Consider the following 23,342-nt stretch of genomic DNA (forward strand, 5'->3'; position numbering starts at 1 on the left):
GAACCTTATGTTGTAAAACTGTCAACATTCCAAGGAAATCAGAGTTTAGAGTCCAAAGTTGGGTGTTCACTGCCAAGCCCAATATGGAGGGGGAAAAGCTGACAAGGTTAGACAAGCGTTTATTCACTTATTTACTTCTCCTGAAGCTGAGAAACATTAAAGGCAAATTTTAGTATTAAGGAGAGAGAGAGGGGAATGGGTGGGAGGGATAAAATTTTTTAGTATTCAAAAAGAGTGGACTAATTAACTGAGGATACTGTGCTGGCTAATCTTACGTGTGACTCTGACTGGGCTCCATGGGCCTCAGATGTTTAATCAAACATTATTCTGTTTGTGTCTATGATGGTGTTTTGAATGAGAGTAACATTTAAGTTGGCTGACTGCCCTGTGTGTGTGGGCCACAATCAATCAACTGAAAGCCTAAACAGGACAAAGTAGGACCTGCCAGCCTGCTAAGGTGGGATGTTATTATTTTTCCTGCTTTCATACTTGAACTAAAGCGCCAGCTCTTCCCGGATCTTGAGACTGACGGCATTTGGACTAAATCATCTGGGTCTCCAGCTTGCTTGCTGTAAACCTGGAGTCTTTCAGTCCCTGTAACTGAGCCAATTCTTCCTCTTTCTTTTCCTCTTTCCCTCTAACCTCCCTATAAAAATACTGCATGGGAAAAGCTCAGCAGATGTTTTATGATGATGACAGTGGCATGGATGTCTTAGACAGCTTGGAATCTCTCCAAGAGACAACAATCTATTCATTTGACCAAGTTATTCCAGGTGCTGTGGGACTTAGATGATACTTAATAGAACATTTCCTTGAATAATGGCCATACTTTTACTTAGAAGTTAAAAATAACTTCTGACTGCTGTTAGAGCCACTTATCTTCTACTCTCTTTTCTACTATGCTCCACAAACAGCTGCAACCCCCAGTTCTACCATTTGAAGTACAAGCATAGAACTGGAAAGAATATTAACCCATATAATTACTGTACTTCACTTAAAAGGTTTTGGTTATAAACAAGAGATAAGAACCATTTCTCGTATCAAATATTAAAATTGACCAAGCACTTCTTTTACCCTTTGTGTGCGCTCAGTCATGTCCAATTCTTTGCAACCCCAATGGACTGTAGCCCGCCAGGCGCCTCTGTCCATGGGATTTCCCAGGCAAGAATACTGGAGTGGGTTTCCATTTCCTCCTCCAGGGGATCTTCCCAACCCAGTGATCAAACCTGAGTCTCTTGTGTCTCTTGCATTGGCAGGAAGATTCTTTAGCACTTTTAACCTTTGTCAACTGCAAAGACAAACAGCTCTCTAGGTCTCTGGGAATAGAGCACCTGTCACTGAAGAGGTGTGGCTCAGACAAAAACTGAATGGTAGACATTACTCAAAATCACATATAGCAGCAAATTACTTTATAATAAAAAAGTCTTGTAACCATGCTCTCTATATATCCCCATAAGAGCAGGGCTTGCTAAACAATTAAAAATTGAACAGGCAGAAGGTGTAGTGAAATCCCTCCAGTCTTGGTGCTGTGCTGTGGAGCAGAGACCTGAGTCTGTAAACCCCGAAGTGAAGATCTGCCTACCCAAGGCCGCTGCTATATGGAGACCCCTGGGTAAGCTACTGTCACCAGGTCTGACCAGGAGGCAAAACCTTCAACTGAAGATTTGACGGGTAAGAGGGAAGGAGAATATATTACACTCAAGGTCACTGGACAGGAGAGCAGTGAGATTCACTTCCAAGTGAAAATGACGACACATTTCAAGAAACTCAAAGAATCACACTGTCAAAGACCGTGAATTCATCCAGGTTTCTCTCTGAAGGTCAGGAAATTGCTGATAATCACACTTCAAAAGAACTGGGAATGGAGGAAGATGTGATTAAAGTTTTTCAGGAACAAAGAGGGTCATTCAACAGTTTACATTCTTGCTTTTTTTTCTTTTCCTTAATCCTTAAAAAAAATAGCTCTTTTGTAACGTGGTGTTCAAAACAGAATTAAAAACTGGTACCTCATCTCTTTAAAAAACCTTATAACTTGGATTCTTGTGCCCATGATTCACTATTGTCTGTTTTCTTGTGCTGAATTTTGGTGATCCAACCTCAGCCCTCGTCGTATCGCCCTTTGTTTTAAAAATAACATGGGTGCACAAAGAGGCCACCTTTTCCAGGACTGCCTATTTGTGATAAATAAGATCCATTAATGTCAGTGGTTCTAATGACTTTCCAGTTCTTAGGCATATGATCGCTTCACTCCTAGACTAGGATTTTCAGTGGGAGATCGAAGTTTTTCTGAGAACAGAACTATGAAGAATGATCTTTCCTTAGCTTGAAGCTAATTTTAAAATCTGAGGGTCAGGACCAAAAGAAGAGGCGTGTCAGGTTGGAGCCACGGTGACAGAGGCGGTGAGAACAATGATTAACTCCAAATATGGCTTCATGGAAGAGGAAGCGTTTTAAGATGAAAGAAGAACCTTGTTAGAAGATCCCAGAAAAGTTCTAGTTTTCATTAGTAGTTAAAGTTATTCACGTAGACGTGATTAAAACAGAACACTGCTCTTTTTGCTACTTTTTGGCCTGGGATAGTGGTTTTAAACAGACACTGTCTGTATCAGCTTCATTAAAATAAATGAAATATTTGCTTAAAAAACTTGAATAAGTAAAGGTAAAAATGGGGGAGGAACCTTTCCTACAAGTCGTAGCAAATATTTTGTACTTGTTAAAATTTTGATATAGACTTCCCTGGTGGCTCAGACAGTAAAATGTCTGCCTACAATTATTATAATTTTTGCTTAATTTATGAATCTTATAAATGCATAGATACTTAAGTTGATTTTCATGTCAACAGAAATATATTGATATTATTAAGGTTAAACCATGAAGGAACTTCTATTTTATTATTATATATATATATATTCACATTTAGATGATACCATAGTATGTGAATTGGGCAGAATAGGGATTCATTCTTAACCAGCTCATCAAGCTTTTTTTGTTGAAGAAGCAGTCTCTTCTTGACTCATCTTTCTTAATCACTAGTGATCACCCTTTGATCAGCTCTAAAGTGGGCGGGGGCAGGGAGGCAGCAGATAACACTTTCAACTCTCATCACAGCACTTTCTAGATCAATAAATGATGTACTTGTCACAAGTATCCAGACAAGATGCCTCGTGAAAATTGGCATCTCATGGCCTCCTAGAAAGGAGAGCAAGAGGGACAAAAGAATGCCAGCAAAGACACAAGTCAACTGACCTTTAAGGTCATCAGTTCTTTAACTTTTACATGAACACCTGCAGAGATGTAGGTGAAAAATTAGCATCACTATACCTAAAAATATCTCAAAATACCAAAAGGGACTAGAGAAAGAAGGATGAAATGTACTATTAAAAAATGTTACCTAAAACAAAAGTAAAAGAAACATTAGCCAAAAGGCAGGGCAGACTGATTTTAATAACACTTAAGCCCCAGTTAAAGTGCACCAGGAAATCTTCCCATTGGGCTCTTAAGAGACCAAGGGAATAGAAAAATAAATATAGTGAACAGTCTTGTAAAATGGATACTTATAAAGGACTCTCAGGAAGCAAGAATTCAGTAACTTTGGAACACTGAAGCAAAATGAGTTTACCATGCCCCTGTTTTGCTAGACTGTTGACAAATATCAAAGTGCTCAACCTGGGCGACTATCAAATTAATGAACATCAAAGCAGACGGCTTGCCTCTCCCTAGCCTAGGGATGCTGTTCTAAAGCAGGCCTTCAGCTCTTCAGCTCCCTACAAGAGTGCATGTATATGTGTGAGTGCGCTCAGTCGTGTCCGCCTCTTTGCGACCTCATGCATCTAAGTATTTCAATCTACTACCTGTTAACGACACTATTTCTATTTCTTTTCTCAGCAACTACAGGCACCATAGGTAGATTTCTTTCACGAGCATGGTTTATTACCCTCTTCCTGCTGGTGCTACTGCTGGTGCTGCTAAGTCGCTTCAGTCGTGTCCGACTCTGTGCGACCCCATGGACAGCAGCCCACCAGGCTCCCCCGTCCCTGGGATTCTCCAGGCAAGAACACTGGAGTGGGCTGCCATGTCCTTCTCCAATGCATGAAAGTGAAAAGTTAAAGTGAAGTCGCTCAGTCGTGTCTGACTCTTCGCGACCCCATGGACTGCAGCCTACCAGGCTCCGCCGTCCATGGGATTTTCCAGGCAAGAGTACTGGAGTGGGGTGCCATTGCCTTCTCCGCACCCTCTCCCTAGCAGCAGCTTAATCCTTTAATCGGTTTCAATGCCCCAAACTAGGATTTCCTGAGGACTGCTGCAGGATGTGCAACAGGCAGCAGGGCCAAGGCTTTAAGTTGTTGATTCAATATAATCAAGAATTTAAAAGAACGGTTAGAAACAGAGGGCCCTAAACAAAAGGAAGAAAAGAGGCCAAGTGCCTCAGAAATTGAGGAACTGAGGTCTAAAGGGTGCCAGTCCATAACTAGGACAGAAAGGCTTAATTTGTCCAAAGACTGTCCCACTGTCCTCCTTTGGTACTGGAATGTATCATGGCTACTTTTAGACAGAAATGAAGCAATGAGGAAATATGACTACTGTGCTCAAGCACCCATGGGCAGGTGAAGGGGGTTAGCAAATAAAGCGAGGCTTGGAATTAAACTAGAGTTTCAGAGGCAGAAGGCAAGGCAATGAGCAAATACTGAACATTTAGGGGAAAAAAAGAGTACATTGTGGGCAAGGCTTTTGTAGGTTAGGTACAAAAGAATTTGAGATTCTGAATTAATAGGCTATAAAAATATAAGTAGCATTAAAACAAAAAAATTCCAGCCAGCCTGTAGAGGCCTGGTGATAGGCCCTTGACCTCTTCGTTGTTTCTTCTCCCTCCCCTAACTGGTTCTAATTTCACCCTTGCTGCTGATTCATTCAGCAAGGACCATCAGTTCTTTGGAAGGAAGCATCAGTGCATTCAGTTCCAAACCCAATGAAGACAGACAACTTAGCATCAACATCAAACTCCTGTTCCACACACCAATATTTCTCTTATTTTTCTTTTTAAAAGAAAACAGATCAAATATCCTGTCCTCCAACTTCCTTTTCTTTCCCCAATCACCACCAATCAGTAGAGTTGCTTTTGGTTCTCACTGATGTAAGTCAGCTCAAGAAAAAAGGACAGAGAAAAAGACAACTCTCAGATCTCTTAGCAGTTAGTCTGCATTATTAACTTAGGTTTTCTTTAAAATGCATGGTCTTGTCCACCAAGACGCATGGTTTGGTGGAGTGGACTCGAATCCTTGTTTTTTTCAGCGTTCTCTCACTGTTTTAATTAATTAACTAATTTTGGGTTGTGCTGGGTCTTCGCTGCTGTGCGGCTTTTCTCCAGTTGCAGTGAGTGCGGGCTTCTCACTGCTGTGGCTTTTCTTATTGCAGAATAAGGGTCTTAGACACTCAGGTTTCAGTAGTTGTGGCTCACAGGCTCTAGAGCAAGGGCCCAGTAGCTGTGGTGCACGGGCTTAGCTGCCCCACGGCACATGGAATCTTCCCAGACCAGAGATCAGACCGGCGTCCCCTGTGTCAGCAGACAGACTCATCCCCTGTACCACCAGGGATGTCCTCGAATCCTCATTTTCAACAAACTCTACAGCAGTGGTGCCACACATTAGAATCCTTTGAGATGCTTTTAAATAAAAACTTATAAGAGCCTCACCCCCAAATATTCACTAGGTCTGCAAAGGGGCCGTGGTAATTAGGTATTAGGCATTATTACTAATTACGACTACTGTGTGTGAGCAAGGTTAGAAACCACCATACTAAAAGTGACTTTGATGCAGGTGGTCCACAGATAAAGTCTGAAACAGTTAAAAGGAATACACTTTAATGAGGTCCTTCTGAAACTCATTCCACTGTCAAAGTAGATGGTAGGCAGATACAAGTATTTAGATCATTTATTTTTTCCTAAACCACCAGTGACAATTAAAAAAAAAAAAAAACAATTCCTCTTCAAAAAGCTCTCAAATCTTAAGGAAAGCCTTAAGAAGAATATCTGGTTCTTAACTGAGAAGAGTCCATCTGTCTTGTCACTTATTTATACATATTAAGTATAACAGACTATAATAAAGTTGATGAAAATCTAGGATAAAGTCTCCTGGACAAAGCCCTCAAAAACAATTCTGGGGGGAAAAAAAGCAGTTCCAACCGTATTAAGGTTGAGAAAGTTATTCTTCTTCAACAAAGACAACAGAGACTAGGCTATAAAGTTGCCAAATTATAAGTGATGAGAAGAAATGGTCATTCATCTCAACTAAATAGTAACTGAACAAATCAAATCACGGAAAAATCTTTTAAATGAATTTTATTATGAAATAAATCTAAAGTAGTTCATCTACTTCAATCTTAAAGTAATAATAAGACTCACAGTATTTTTTAATTAAGAGTTTAGTTCCCAGGCTTTCCTGGTGTCTCAGAGGTAAAGAATCTGCCTGCCAACACAGAGGACATGGGTTCGATCCCTGATCTGGGAAGATCCCACATGCCAAGGAGCAATGAAGCCCGTGTGCCACAACTATGGGGCCTGTGCTCCAGAGCCTGGGAAGCACAACTGCTGAGCCCTCGTGCCCCAGAGCCCAAGCTCCACTAGAGAAGCCTCTGCAAGAAGCAGCCCATGCACCTCAAAGAAGAGTCGCCCCTGCTCACCGCAACTAGATAAAGCCCATGCAGCAATGAAGATCCAGTGTAGCCAAAAATAAAAAATAAATCAAGAAATAAAACTACTTAAAAAAAATTCAGTTCCCTTATATCATCTTGGCACATCTCCAAAATAGTTCAAGGCTCTTTTCCTGTCCAAGGGGAAGGAAACCCCATCCTCAAACTCCTTATTTATGCTGTGCATTAATAACAATATTCTACTAAATGAACAAGTCTACATTTGTTCAGAGATTAGCTTCCAGCCTGTTGCTGCCTGTGGACTTCTTAATAGCTAGCTTCAAACAAACTCTGATACAAGGAGACCACTTGTGTGGCAAGAAATTTTTATTAGTACTTGGATTTGGGAAAAAAGAAATGGGAGTGGAAGAAGAAATGGACAAACCATGCTACAGAAGCTCCTGAGGATTCAGGATGGATTTCTGAAGCAGAGGGAGGTTCAAGGGGTTACTGATCCATGGGGAGGAAAGAGGTAGCAGGCTTTCATTTGTAGTGGTGACTATAACTAAACAGCAGTTTTTTTTTTTTTAATTTGCAGACCAGAAAAAAGAAAATTAAAAATACGTTACAAAATAGTAGTCTATTTTAATAAGATGTTAAATATCACTTAAGGAACTTCAGAAGCAGAAGTGGATGGAGTTCAGGAAAGCCATATTCTATTCAGATATTAAGAAAACCTGTCCTGTGTGTGAGCTCAAGTTCCTCTACCTATAAAGTGGTTATGCTGCTTGCTAATTTCAGAAGGCTTAAGCCATGAATTAAAAATGTTTTTTGCAAGATAATAGCCTACTTTACAGAAGGAAAATCTTTCTTTGATTGCTGGTTATTTTTCTAAAGTAATATATTCCATAGGAAAAATCCACGTGGCTAGAAAGATTAGTAAGAAATAGAAAATCAGTAAGATCTGAATTTGCTTCGAATAGTTAGCTGGACTTAAGGAAGTTCATGGATTTTCTTTGGTGGGGTGGTGAGGGAGGAGAAGGAAGGAGGAAAACGAAGAAAGGGGGAAGCTGAACTGAGAGGAATTTATTTGTGGCTCTGAAACCAGTCCCCAGAATCCCACCCCTGCTGCTAGACTGTGAGCATCCTCAAAGGCGAGGATCATGCACTGTTTACTCTGCACCCTCAACAGCACAGCCACCACAGGGTACAGGGTAAATGCTTGAGAAACGTTTGACAAATGAAGAATTAAATATTTCTTAACATTGTTCTAGGCAATAAGTTACAAGTAAAAGGATCTAATCTAACTCTCAGTATTAGATACACTGCTAAACTGTACTGTGGCTAAGAATAAAAGCCGATACGTAATAATATAGAAAAAAAAGTAGAACTCAAGCACTCCTAGCCTCAGAAAGCACAGGAAATCAGAAAGAAAGGACCCAGGCTCAACCAAAGGAGAAGCCTGCCTGCCAAACATAACCAGTGGGTGTCGGAAGACATCTTTATGACCACTCCCTCCCCCTCAAAGACTGTTTTCTTTAACAGTCCTGCCCCCTCAGTGTGGGGGCCCAGGAAGGCTTTTTGAAAAAAAAAAAAAAAACCTTCTCAGTTCTAAGTTAGCTTTGGACAGTTCCTGGGATTCTCAACGTGATCGTTTAACACCTCATTAAGAAGTCTATTATAGGAATTAATCCAAATGAGCCGAACCCAATTTTAATTAAACCTCAATCTGCCCAATGGGCTCTCAGTTCCCCTTAATACTAAGAAGTACAAAACGTAGTTTCTACAAAGAAAGTTACTTCTGTCATATTACAATCTATCAGTAAGATGCACCTAACCAGCTTATTTCGTTCCATAATTTTGCCATTCTGGCTTTAAAATTCAGCTATCCCTTGTGGCTCAGCTGGTAAAGAATCCGCCTGCAATGTGGGAGACCTGGGTTCGATCCCTGGGTTGGGAAGATTCCTTGGAGAAGGGAAAGGCTACCCACTCCGGTATTCTAGCCTGGAGAATTCCAGGGACTGTACAGTTCATGGGGTCGCAAAGAGTCGGACATGACTGAGCGACTTCACTTTCACACTTTCATACAACTTACTCTAAGAACCTATCCATCCATTTTCTAATATTTCTGGATCATGTGCGCATTCATTTGTTCAGCAAGTTTATCAAAAAGCTACTAGATTTCAGACACTAAGCTAGGTGCTATGCTTGTTACAGACTATGTCTTTGGACATCAAAACACATGAAAGCCCAGCTCTGGAAAATGGAAAAGCACAGTTTTAGTTGCTTTGGCCAGACATTTTGCCTTGATTCATGAATAGATCTTACAGCTAAATTTCCATTACTGGATGTGGATTAGTGATGTGTGAAGTAAAATCTAGAATTTCAAATGTCTTGTGCAATTTGTCAGAATTTCCTCTATTTTTTTCCTACTCACCAGCCTGTTCTAACTTCACATGTCCACTCAAGAGTACATGCACAATTCCCCAACCACTGGTACCTTACTGTGGTTCCTAAGGAACACGGCTCTCAGGATCTACTCATCATTCTAGTCATACAGATTGGAGAGGAAATGCGGAAAAAACTGGGAGAAAGAAGAAAGGTATGCTCACAATGCAGGGTAGGGAAAGGATCTCAACTCGCCCTTGTATGCTGCCGCTTTTCTGAAGGCTCTACACTCCTGTCCCCAAAGAATAACATGTCTTTCCACAAGAAAGATGAAAACATTTATTAATAATCAACCACAGACTACTTGAGTGCATGTTTAAGCCTTACTTTCAACCTCAAGCAGGATTACTTCCATGGAAGTTATTAACGTACTCTGGAATCTAAAACAAAAAGGTTTTAATCATAAAAGTAACATATTCCATCTGGTAAAATAAAATTCATTCCTCCACCCAGTCACCTCCATTCCCATTCGCAGCAAGAAGCTGCAGGTTCTGCTTCAGGGTCTCCTCGTGGCTGGTGCAGAAATGCCGAATGGCATCCTTGCCCCTCTGCTGCTTTTTCTGTCAATCTTGGATGGTGTCTAGGTAAGGCGTCTATCTGGACTCCTCCTTTCCATGTTTTGTCCACCAATCACCACTACTTTTTTATAATATTACTAATTTAAAAATTCTCGTAGTGGCTAGTTATCTTCATAAATGTAAAGACTATCTTTTTGGGGAGGGCATGCTACACAGCTTGTGAGATCTTAGTTCTCCCACCAGGTCACAGGAGTGAAAGCGCCAAGTCCTAAGTGCTGAACCACCAGGGAATCCCCTAAAGACTATTTCTTAATTTCAAAACATGTTATTTGTAAATTTAAGACAGTATCCACTGATTCCACTAAGTACAGTAAAAAGAAACCAATATACTTGTATGCTCCTCACCTTCCTTACCCTCTTTCTGTATCTCCTGCCTTCTGTCGGCTACTTTCATATTGTCAAGGTTCTTGATGCTTCTGATTTATAACCATAGCTAAACTTTCCATGCTTTACCTATAACCGAACCCCAAGATGAGAAACTAATTAAAAGCAGTAATGCTTCACTACACTTCTGTTAATCCAAAGAAGGTTTTCCAAGTGTCAGGCTAAGTGTTTTTTCTTTTTCGACCCCCAACCATTAGTTTTGATTTTATCTTAAGTTGAGAGAGAACAGTTTAACATTTCACAGCTCACAGTATTATCATTATGAAACAACTACTTCAGATCCACTAATTCTGGTTTGGAGGGGAAAAAAAAAAGAGAGAAATCATATTAAGCCAATACACAGTCAAAGAAGGAACAGGAGCACTGTGTGGACATACAGTGCTATAAATCCTACCATCTGACACGGGTCATATCTTCGCTTGGAATGAAATAGAGGCTAAAGGAAAACTGAAGTGTTTAATGGCAAGCAAGCATTTACGTTTAGTCTAATCTGCTTTGGAGTTACCTATCTATAAGTCCTGTTTATAAGATACTTCTCCATCCTAATTTGATTCTTAATGTTCTTCCAATGATTGCTAGTCTCTGTATCTGTATCATTAATGAGCTACAACACTGGCCAGTTACAATGGGACAAATGTTTCCTTCTCTGGCTCTGAAAACTAGCTTACAAATGGCTGCTTCTTGCTCAAGCTAACTGTATCATAAAAGCATGAAGATCGATCCCACTAAGAGAAAAGCAGTAACAGCATCACATCAAAGATTATATTAAAATATTAATTTCCCTAAGTCCTATAATTCTAAGAACAGTGGTCAGTATACATGAAGTTTCAATTCAAGAATAATCCTGTTTGAGTGAATGATCTATCTTATCCTCTACTTAGGTGTCTAGATTTCATAAGTTCTCAGAGTTTAAGAATACAAATAATGGGTGAAATCGTAAGTCACTAAGTCTTAAGTTGCCTGTCTTCAAGGCATCAGAGTAATAATCATTTAACCATTTACCAAGTATGCACTGCATGCCTACTATGTGCAAAAGGAGAAGAGGGCAGCAGAGGATGAGAAGGTTAGACAGCATCACTGACTCCATGGACCTGAATCTGAGCAAACTCCTGGAGACGGTGAAGGACAGGGCATGCTGGCACCCTGCAGCCCACGAGGTCACAAAGAGTGGACACGACTTAGCGACTGAACAACAACTATGTGCCAAACATGGTTCTAAACAGAAGGGATAAAGCAAACAAGGTGGCCCTAAACTCCCTGTTTTCATGGAATTTATGTTCTATTTGGGGAAGATAGACAACAATTTAGAGAAAATCAAGTCAAACAATTATTTACTCTAAGATCTTAAAGTAGTTAGTATTTAAGATGCAAAGGAGGGTGCAAGACATACATTCCTGTCCTTAAAGAACTAATAATCTAAAGAGGAAGATGACATATGCATAGAAAAACTACAGTAAAGAGTTAGTCAAATTTCATATGTATAGCTTTGGAATAACTCATATTTTCACACATTATACTATGAAATACTAAGCTATCAATATATCTGCATCAACTGACCAACAAGCCTTTGGAGTTACTGCCCAAAAGTACTGCCTATTAACTAAAAGTTCATTTTTGGTAAAGTCTCCATCTTTCTACAACAGCATTATTCTAATACCTTACTACATTTCATCCTTGTATTACCAAAAATGTTTGCTGAAGAGAAAAAATATTGTGAATACTATTAAGGTACAGAGGACTCGGAAACTTCATTCAAGACAAAACCAAAAATCTTTAGACATGCTGAATGTGGCAACAATAAACTTCATATACTCATTGGAATTATGCTATTACAAGCATAATTAGCTGTATGTTAAAGAGAAAAAAAATTGAGTAACACAAAATACTTGAGATATACAGTCAAAATTATAATGAAAGAGGGTGCAATTTAGGGATAGGGAGTGGGAGGCACAAACTGTTGAGAAAGGTAGGCTCAGAATGTGTTGCGCAACACAGGCAATAGAGCCAATATTTAGTAATAACTATAAATGGAAAATAAAATTAAAATTGTATAAAAGATGTAAAAAAATTTAAATAAAAACCTTATTTACCTTTAAAATTTGCAATGCAAAAGCTTAGAGATTTCATTATACGTGTAGTATTTTAGGGCTGGGACACCAACAATGACATCTAGCAAGTAAGTCTATTGATTTATACACTTTGAAGAAAACACTGTTCAAACATTAAGCATTAGCTCTGTGAGACAATAAATGTGTGAAACTATAAACTTGTGAAACACAGTTTTTGGGAGAAAAAACATGTATCAACACAGAGGCGTCATAAAAACCAGCACTTTAGTTTGTTGTGAAAAACGAACAGCATTGGGTGACAGGAGATCACCCAATTGTCAGAGGCACCAAACTGGTTTAAATAAGAGTACAAACAGGAAAAGATAAGGTTAAAAATCAAACTACAAAGGATCTCAAACATCCTATAACGAATTTTACTTCATTCTATAAGCAGCTAGGAGTTACTGAGCACCGTTATCCTCTGCTTCGGCATCTTCAGGCAGACGACCACAGAGCTTTTGTCAGGAAGATTAACAGGAGGTACAGGAGACTGGAGAGAAGGCAGGTACAGGCGGTGCAACTGTTTAAGGAACAGGGAGTCAGGGCCTGCCAACAGTCACGTGGCAGAAGTGACAGACAGAAGCAACAGACTCTGTCTCAGATATGGGGAAAGGCGGCTATGATTTCAGGCCTACAGAACTTGAAGACAGCGCTATACTGTATTTAGTTGAGAAGACGAAGAGGGGATACAATGAGAAAAAGCAGCATAACTTCTTAATCGCGAGGAAACACCAGATGAACCTGAACTGAGGGATATTCTGTATCATAACTGGCCTGTAATTGTTAAAAGTGTCAACGTCACGGAGGTCAAAGACGGAGGAACTGTGGCTGAAGAAGACCAGAGAGATTTACAGAGTCTAATATTAATACTAGTGAGATACTCAATGTTTGCAGAGTTCATGGGATTCAATGTTCTGAACAAATGAGATCAAGTTTCTCTCAAGGCAGGTGACTTCTATTATAAAATCACATCAGGTAATTAATTGCAGATACCTCTTTTTTAAAGGTTACCTTAAAGCACAGTGAAAAGGCTACTGCCAGATTCCACCTTTTCTTCTTCAAGGACAATGAAAAGATGTGTTCAATAATGCCATAAAAGTATTACCCTAACCCACTCAAATCTAAAAAAAAAAAAATCAGGCCAAACTTAAATAGGATGAGGTAGCAGGCTTTATAAGAAATGTATTTTTTACTGGGGCTTTCCTGGTGGCCCAGACGTTAAGAATCTGCCTGTGATGCAGGAGATCTGAGTTCGATCCCTGGGTTGGGAAGATCCCCTGGAGAAGGGAATGGCTATCCACTCCAGTATTCTTGCCTGGAGAATTCCACAGACAGAGGGACCTGCAGAAACTAACTACTTTTGGTTAGATTTTTATTATCCTATACTTTGAGAGAAACAATATAGCCAACAGAAGTCTGTCATATTAATTAGAAGTTTTAGGGACTGATTTTAAAATATATTATCTAAAAGCTGGTGGTGGCAAGTTTTAAAAAGGGCCACAAATTCTTCAACCTGCCTCCCATTTGAGGTGGAGTCTGGTCCCCCACGCCCTGCAATCTGGACTGGTCTTGGTGACGTGCTCTCAACAGAAGATCAGATAACGTCATGGGGAATTTCAGCACGTCCTTTGGGAATGCATGTTCTCTGCAGCATCCTATCTGGTCAACAGGCCATGAGGACTCACACCACATGGAGAGGATAGCTCAGCTGAGTCCAACCTTCAAGTCATGCCAGCCCAGGTGATGTGTGAAGGAACAAGTCCCCAGGTGTTCCCAGACCCTAGCCATCAGTCTTCCAAGTTCAACCCAGACACTGTGGAGCAAAGACAAGCCGTCCCTGACTAAACTCCTGACGCACAGAATCTGTGAGCATAGTTAAGATAGCTGCTGTGTCACACCACTAAGCTTAGAGGGTGGTTACAGAGGCAACAGATAAACTGGAAAACAAGTGCTAACCCAAAGCCTATATCTAACGATCACATTTCATTTACTCTCTACCAGTAGAGCCTAGATTTCGTTGTTTAACACAGATGAGTCATTTATCCAGAGGTCACATATCACTTGGATCCATGTTCTAGGATCGGGCAAAGACAGAATCCAAGGTAACTTTGGTAACTGTTAACTTTTGTTTTTTAGTCACCTAAACCTATGTCAAATAACTAGATAAATAATAGCCATGCATATACATATACATGTCTGAGCAGAGACACACATACACTTACATATATGAGCATGTATATATACTCAGGTCAAAGCACACTATTTCCAGCAATACCTTACAAGAAAGAAAGAAGATAACACTGTAGTTCTATTAACAGGGACCTTTTCACAAAGCTACATGCAGTGTTCACAACATTACTGAATTACTTTCTTCCCCAAGGAATCAGTTTATGAAGCTGAAAATGATCAACACTTTCAAGAGCTAACAACAATGTATGTACCACAGATCAGAAAAAAAAATTAAGGTGAAATTCTAATTTAAGAAAACTGGCTCAAATCAATGAAAATGAGATGCACTACTTTCTTCCTGTTTTCTCAGTGCAAGCCAGATCAATCGTACCACGAAATATTACATAGCTGAAGAGTGGAGATGATCAAGGCTGATAATGTTTTACAAAAGTAAAACTGATTTTAGAAGCATTAAAAAAGCAACAAGCAAATGTGTTTCATACTCACAATGGAGATTCTTCTCAAAGTGAAAAAAGAAAAACCCCCGCTTGCTCCCCTTTTATTATAGTATTTCTATAGTCAACGCTGCCCTCTAGCGATATAAAATAAAAGTCAAGTATCAGGAAGTGAACACTCTTGTTCACTTGAGGATGTTTTAAGTCAGGGCATCTAGTTTGGACTACAAACCTATCAAAGACAGAATAAATAGATTCAGGATGACCTTTTTTATTATAATTATGTTAAAGTAGAAAATCATTTAAAAGGCATTAAATAAAGGACACTAATTCATGGAAACAGCAGCTTTTACATACTATGGAAATGAAACATCACTACCCAGTGAATTATTTACATCTTCACATGAAATTATGCAATTCAAGACTGTGAAGACTTATCACCTAAGACTTACCGAGAATACGTAGGACAGTGAGATTAAAGCCTCACCGTCTATAGACAAGGCAACTATAGCCTGGGGAACCAGTTGAGTCAGGCTACAGTGAGCCAGGCTAGCTGTCCTGGCATGTGCAGACACATGAAAAGGGGCCACAGACACCAAGACCTCACACACCTGTCAGCTCTGCCCAGAAGTATCCCTGACTCCTCATTTTGGGAAAAAACTCAAGAAAAGAGAGCAGGTCTGGCGGCTGAGTACTGACTGAGTCCAGGAAACTTTCCAGGGAAAGCAGGCCTTACCGAGGGTGGTGCCATCCTGCCCCATGATGCACTTCATGGCAGTGATGATCTGCTCCGCCACAGGCGGGGACAGCGATGCGGCGTACACCGCGCTGTGGGAATGCGTCCGCAGGTAGTCGATCAGCGCCTGGGGACGGCACAGAGGCAAGTCATTAGAGGCCGTGGGTGGGCGCACTGGCAACCTCTCTGCCTTCCACCCGGGTGAAGGAAGGCTCCTCCCCTCAGCAGTCCTGACTGGGGATGCCAGTCTGAGACACAAGGCCCACCAACACGGGCAGAGCACACAGTCAGCGACAACTGGGTTAGTAAAAAAGCAAGAGTTCCAGAAGAACATCTACCTGTGCTTCACTACGCGAAAGCCTCTGACTGTGTGGATCACAACAAAAGGATCCACATTTGCTGGATGCGGAAAATTCTTCAAGAGGTGGGTCTACCATCTTACCTGCCTCCTGAGAAACCTGTGTGCAGGTCAAGAAGCAACAGCTAGAACTGGACATGGAACAACAGACTGGTTCTAAACTGGGAAAGGACTACGTCAAGACTGTATGTTGTCAACCTGCTTATTTAACTTATACGCAGAGTACGTCATGTGAAATGCAGGGCTGGATGAAGCATAAGCTGGAATCAAGATTGCTGGGAGAAATATCAATAACCTCAGACATGCAGATGACACCACCCTTACGGCAGAAAGTGAAGCACTAAAGAGCCTCTTGATGAAAGTGAAAGAGGAGAGTGAAAAAGCTGGCTTAAAGCTCAACATTCAGAAAACAAGGATCATGGCACCTGGTCCCATTATTTCATGGCAAATAGATGGGGAAAAAAATGGAAACAGTGGCAGATTTTATTTTCTTGGGCTCCAAAATCATTGCAGACAGTGACTGCAGCCATGAAATTAACAGGTGCTTGCTCCTTGGAAGAAAAGCTATGAAAAACATAGACAGCATATTAAAAAGCAGAGACATCACTTTGCCAACAAAGGTCAGTATAGTCAAAGCTATGGTTTTCCAATAGTCATGTATGGATTTGAGAGTTAGACTACAAAGAAGGCTGACTGTCAAAGAATTGATGCTTTCAAACTGTAGTGCTGGAGAAGACTCTTGAGAGTCCCTTGGATACCGAGGAGATCAAACAAGTCCATCCTAAAGGAAATCAGTCCTACATATTCATTGGAAGGACTGATGCTGAAGTTGAAACTTCAATATTTTGGCCACCTGATGTGTACAGACAACTCACTGGAAGAGACCCTGATGTTGGGAAAGATTGAGGGCAGGAGGAAAAGGGGGCAACAGAGGATGAGATGGTTGGATGGCATCACCGACTCAATGAACATGAGTTTGAGCATAAATTCTAGGAGACAGTGAAGGACCGGGAAGCCTGGCGTGCTGCAGACCATGGGGTTGCAAAGAGCTGGACATGAATGAGCGACTAAACAACAACATGCAGCGTCCTCAGGCTTTGTTTTGTTACTTTGGCCATGCTGCACAGCTTGTGGGATCTCAGTTCCCCAACCAGGGACTGAACCCACATCCTCAGCAGTGAAAGCGTGGAGTCCTAACCACTGAACCACTAGGGAATTTCCTGTTTTGTTTTTTAAACATGCCACAACATGGAAGGATGAAAAACTAGTTTTAAAAAAGACCTCAAATTTAGAGAACATATCATTTAATATTATAAACAGATCTACAATCCTCAGTTAAACAAGAAAGTGTTTGGATTGCTTTTAGATATGACTTACTTCTAAGTATTACAGGAAATATCATCTGCATCTTACCACATGCCTGCAAAGCCCACCCTTACATTCCTGAGTAAGAGAAAGATAGTTCTCTAATATCAACTTTAAAGACATTAAACATCCTCCAGATACAGAGATTTATAAAATGATATAAATGTGGCAGAAATTAAACAGAAATTTACTGTTTTTTTCGTAAGAACATTAAAGCTATCTCACTGAACGAAAAAATAACTAAACAAAACCTTGTCTGCCAGTAAGAAAAATTTCCAACCAATCAATTATATATCCCTATTCTCTGATGCCTTTTAACTTCACTAAGTCTTTAAATAAAATGTGCATACAAAGCAGCTTATGTTTCAGAACCAAACCAGGAAACACAAAATGCAACCAGGAAACAGTATAGTGTGTTACTTCGAAAATACAAAATATTGTACAAAACCCAATATTAAAAGGTAAATATACTGTATCTTGATGCTCTCCCAGAGCATTATTTTTCTATCTTTTGGTGTAGCAACAAATCTTACCAAAAAGCAATCAATTCTCCAAAGTAAGCCTGGAGATAGCCTTTTCCTAATAACAAAAATTTAGGGCAAAAATCTATCGAACCTGACCAAAACCACTGAAAATGGGGTTTATCTAAAAGGAATCAATGATAAAGAGAAAGTCCCTGCTTTAAGATTCTCAGGGTTGAATTTTAAAGAGGAATTTAAGTACATTTAGAGTACCATGTACAAATACTTGACATACATTGTTGTTTTCCTAATATTGTGTATAGATTTTAAAAATAACTGTTTTATTGATATACAATTCACATACTATAGTATTCTCTTTTTCACAGTGTGTAATACAGTGGAAACAGTGTCAGACTTTATTTTGGGGGGCTCCAAAATCACTGCAGATGGTGATTACAGCCATGAAATTAAAAGACGCTTACTCCTTGGAAGAAAAGTTATGACCAACCTAGATAGCATATTCAAAAGCAGAGACATTACTTTGCCAACAAAGGTCCGTCTAGTCAAGGCTATGGTTTTTCCAGTGGTCATGTATGGATGTGAGAGTTGGACTGTGAAGAAGGCTGAGTGCCGAAGAATTGATGCTTTTGAACTGTGGTGTTGGAGAAGACTCTTTAGAGTCCCTTGGACTGCAAGGAGATCCAACCAGTCCATTCTGAAGGTGATCAACCCTGGGATTTCTTTGGAAGGAATGATACTAAAGCTGAAACTCCAGTACTTTGGCCACCTCATGCGAAGACCTGACTCATTGGAAAAGACTCTGATGCCGGGGGGGATTGGGGGTAGGAGGAGAACAGAGGATGAGATGGCTGGATGGCATCACTGACTGGATAGATGTGAGTCTGAGTGAACTCTGGGAGTTGGTGATGGACAGGGAGGCCTGGCATGCTGCGATTCACGGGGTTGCAAAGAGTTGGACACGACTGAACTGAACTGGACTGAATACAGTGGCTTTCAGTACATTCACAGAGCTGTCCAACTTTCATCACTATCTAATTTCAGAACATCTTCATTCCCTCAAAAAGAAACCTCATATCCGTTAGTAGTCACTTTCCACTTCCCCTATCTCCTTTGCTGTGGCAACCACTAACCTACTTCCCCTATCTCCTTTGCTGTGGCAACCACTAACCTATTCCTGCCTCTATGATTTGCCTATTCTGGATATATCATATAAAAGAAATACTGTAACTGGTGAACTTTTTTGACTGACTTCTTTAACATAATGCTTTCAAGGTTATTTCCATGTTATAGTATGGGCATGTATTATTTGCTACAAATGTGAGTCAGGCACACTTATCTCTTGTTTTACAGATAAGGAAACTTAAACATTAAGTACTTTGCCCAAGGTCTCACAAAGTTAGGAAAATACTCAAACCTGAACCTAGGGTTCTGTCTCCGTGGCTCAACCATTCCCACCATGCTATACTGATTTCAAATACCTCGGAGTTCATTATGTAGTTTTTGGATTGGCAAAGACAATGCCTTGCAGTACACCAGAGCCAGCAAAGTAATTCTTTCCCTCCTGTCTCGATGCTCACTCAAGACGCATTTGAGTCCAAGGGTAGGGGAAGAAACTGGTCTACTGTCCCCACTGGCTCCCGTGACATCGCTGCTATGTCTGAAATAGGGAACACCACTCAGACCCAGCAGAAGACTATGCCAACGGGCAGCACCCTGTGTGCTCTTTCATACAAGAGGGTATTCTGTCCTCAGACCAGGATATAGTTTAGCACGAAACTCCAATAGGAAAACAACAGACAATGAGCAGAACCCGCCATGGTTTATCAGAGGCACTCAGAGAGGGCCGAAGTGTGAAGCCTGCTGGCACCAGATGCCTGACCCACAAACAAATTTAGGGTGTCCACGTCCAAGTTCAGGACTCTACCTCCCCAAAACTGAAATCTAGTAGCCAGTGCCTTAGTGTACCTTAACTGCTCGATTGTCAGGGCCCGTTTACCTTCTTGCCTCCGATGTATCCTCCAGAAGCACCAAAGCTTTTTGTGAATGTTCCCATCATGATGTCCACATCCTCAGGATCCAGGCCAAAGTAGTCCACCACGCCTCGTCCTGTAGGGCCCAGAGCCCCGATGCTGTGAGCTTCATCTAGATACAAGTACGCCTTGTATTTCTTCTTCAGGGCAATCACTTCAGGAAGGCGAACAATAGACCCCTCCATGCTGGCAAAACAGGGCAAAATACACACACACACACTGAGACTCTTTAACTCTCCAAACCAGGAGGGGGCCACTTTATTATTTTTAAGTTCATTGCTTTTTTACGTGATCTGACAATGCTGCTTATAGTTTTAAACTGGCAATGACAGACAATGCCATGGCTAGGCAGATATCCAGAGGAAAGGAGATTGGATCTTTTAAAACAAACACCAGAATACAGGTGACCTTAATTCACCACAGAGGGACAGAGGTCACAGTAGGCTCTTCTAAAGTTTGTAATTACAGGCAACATTTGACTTTGCATATATTGCATGTGTAATTAAAGTTACACAAAAGAATAAAAAACATTAGGAGGTGGGAGAATAAATACAAGGGCTGCAAACAGGTAAACAATATAAAATATTTCTTAAAATTAAATGGCATGTAATTTGTTCTGACACATTAGAAAACATATTCTAATTCTTTTCCTTATGTGTAAACTCCCTATACAAACAGTGGAAAAATAATGGACCCAGAAAGAAAGGAGACTTGGAGATGATATATATAGCATGATGAAAAGAATAAAGACGCCCAGGTATTTTAACAAGTCAGAAACTCTGTCTCCTTAGTTTTCAGAAGGGTCTAGATTAGTGTCCCCTTCAACTTAAAACTTCTATGACCTCATGCAGCAAATCAGACATCAGAATAAATATAGCAGGATTACCTATATATTCCCTCCACAAGGATTAGAATTTTCTTCCAGGGCCTTCGTGTCCGAGGCTGACCATAAACAATGGCATCTTTCAACAGCTTCTCTAGGCTTTGCATATCTGTAGCACACAAAAAAGAATTTCAGCACAAAGTATCTTCCTCTTTTCTAACTTTATTCCTAAAATGCAAATATACATTTCTTATTTAGGAAGCATGTCTCAGATAGCAAAGGACATTAACATAATTAGAATCAGAAGAAAAATGGGGCAAAATAGGTAGGCTACTGATAACTTGAATTAAAATCTCATTTAAAATTTAACAAGTGTTCAAAAAGACCAGAAACTCAATTAAATGAGTGTGGTAAAGTTGACTTAGTTGGTTGGCATGCTTATGAAATGACCATTTTTTTTTCATGAAATTTCAGTTATCTTTTTTAGTATTTAAACAATCAAATGTATGTTTAATCCTAGTGAGCCATTCAGAAGTAAATGCATAAAGAAAGCTGAGTAAGAAAATGAGAATAAACTACTATCTATAAACACATACACCTTCTAAACAGCAAATATGGGAGAAAAACTTCTAAGTGCATACCCCATTTCCTTTCACCTAGGATATATTCAATAAAAGCTTGTTAAATAGTTTTATCTTGGTAGTGATTAAAAATAATACCAGTCTGGACAGGCATGAATCTATATGTTAAACAAGCCTGGCAATCAGTAGAGACTGTTCCATGTTTGATTTGACCAGCTATCTGTCTACAACCAAGTTCTTGGGGCTCTGCTGTTACAGCAATTACATGGCCTAGCAAACACTTGGGGTGTACTGCCATTAAGAAGAAATACTTTCCTGTTCAAGATAAACACTTGGAAGACCACTGTTACTACCATTACAGACTTCACACTTAAAATTTATGTCCTGAAACAAGACCCTTAAGAGTCCTCCACCCCAAAATGTATGCAACATGAAGTTTAGGGTATATTTATCAGGGGTGGGAGACACCCCCGTCATAAATCTGGTTTCTTACTGTTCATCAGTGAAGGGAGGGGTTACAAAGTCACACGGATTTGCTCTCTTTATAAAATAATGGGTAGAAAAGAGAAGTAAGGTAATAAAAACACACACCGTAGACACAAATAAAATGGCCCAAAGTTGACTGTTTACACCTTCAGTTATTCATAACAAAGCAATCTTATCTGCTATCTAACCCAGAAAAAGGAGATGCTCCCACAAAGTAAAAAATCTGATCTGAAGCTGCGAGTCTTGCTACAGAGGGCAATGTGTGGCAATTAGCAGAAGACAAGTAAAAATGGACTCATTGTTTTAGCTTCCTCTGTTTATACAGAGAAAGGAAGAGAAAAATAAAACGTTGATTCAAAATTTTACATGAAAGAAAATATCTACGGAATTCTTGACCATATTATCTACTTGGGAAACAAAATTCAATACTTGTCATAGTATACTCTCCAAATCCCATGTAAATTAGAGATTTAGACAAAAAATATACCACAGAATGACCAGAAGAAAAGGTAAGAGAATAATTGAGAATGAGAAAGGCCATCACACAAAATCCAAACAAAAATTGTAAAACAGTAAGTGTGACAACATCAACCTTTCAGTAAGTCCACACAGCAAGACACTAAAAACAAAGTTAAAAATAAAAAATATTGTAACACAAAGGGCTCTTATAAGCAGTAAAAAGAGAAACAGTTTGAAAAATATCAATTTACAAAGAAATACAAAGACAATAACTCTGTATAAAAAGTTGCTCAACACCTAATAATCAAATAAAAATTAATGTTATTGGACTTATTAGATTAGGAAAGAATTTAAATGATACATGTTGGCCTGTAAGTAGAAACAGTCACTGTTTTTGATTTCAGGTGTTGCTGAGTAAAAATCTGTACAGTGCTTGGAGGCAATCTGGAAAAGTATAGCAAATTTCTATCATCTTAACCGTGCATTCTAAAGACTGCTGGGATTTTACCCTAAGGCACTAATCAGACTAGTGAGGAAAATATGAATGTAGGTGGAACTGCTTCTAGCAGAGAAACTCAGAAATAGCCTGGATGTTCAAACAGAAGGACGGACTGAGTGAGAGCACAGCCTGCCACCTCGCTCTTACAGGAGGGCACGCACATGTACTGCCATAGTTTCCAATGTGTTTTAAGAAAACAACAAGTCATACAACAGTGCTTCATAAATCCCATTTACATAAAACAAAATACTGTATATATCATTCTCATTGTAAAGCATTTCAGTCAAAGATAGAGATGAAAGGAAGGTTATTACCATCTGTAAACCTTCCATGCAGAGACACACATCTAGTATTTGAGTGTACCTTCTTTTAGACTTTTGTCTGACATTTGTCTAAAAGACTTCTGTCTTTTAGACCTTTTGGTAAAAAGGTCTTTTACCTTTTACACATTTTGGTAAAAGATGATATTAAACAGTTTGATCATATCTCTTTGCTACACAAGAACATTTGAACCTGGAAAGTTATGCATTTTTATTACAATTAATAATGCACTAAGATATTTCCATTTAGGGAGAAAGTCTTGGCTTAGTGCCACTTTTCTCTGCTTTTATGGTACTTGTTCACATCTGCATTTCAGTATTCGTCTGTTGTATTCTAACTGCTGGTTTTTCTACAGTCTCTTTAGCAACCAGTCAGAGATCCTGGAGCTCAGGAAGCCTGCTTTACTTTGCTTCAATACCCACAATGTGATGGCAAG

At 39.8% G+C, this 23,342-nt stretch overlaps 1 protein-coding gene and 1 pseudogene across 1 annotated transcript in view; one reads left to right on the forward strand and one right to left on the reverse strand.

Annotated features, from left to right (window-relative positions):
- SPTLC2 (serine palmitoyltransferase long chain base subunit 2) overlaps positions 1-23,342 on the reverse strand; it is a 99,876-nt gene that overhangs the window by 27,993 nt on the left and 48,541 nt on the right. Inside the window, exons 7-9 of the mRNA XM_004010819.6 lie at positions 20,624-20,729; positions 19,704-19,923; positions 15,503-15,629 (exon numbers count right to left, since the gene is read on the reverse strand). Coding sequence (XP_004010868.1) covers positions 15,503-15,629; positions 19,704-19,923; positions 20,624-20,729 — 453 coding nt within the window. The remainder of the gene's footprint in view (positions 1-15,502; positions 15,630-19,703; positions 19,924-20,623; positions 20,730-23,342) is intronic.
- LOC121820018 (small ubiquitin-related modifier 1-like) lies at positions 84-13,297 on the forward strand (annotated as a pseudogene).

The sequence above is a fragment of the Ovis aries genome, chromosome 7 (genome assembly GCF_016772045.2).
Source record: "Ovis aries strain OAR_USU_Benz2616 breed Rambouillet chromosome 7, ARS-UI_Ramb_v3.0, whole genome shotgun sequence".
Classification (NCBI taxonomy): Eukaryota; Metazoa; Chordata; class Mammalia; order Artiodactyla; family Bovidae; genus Ovis; species Ovis aries.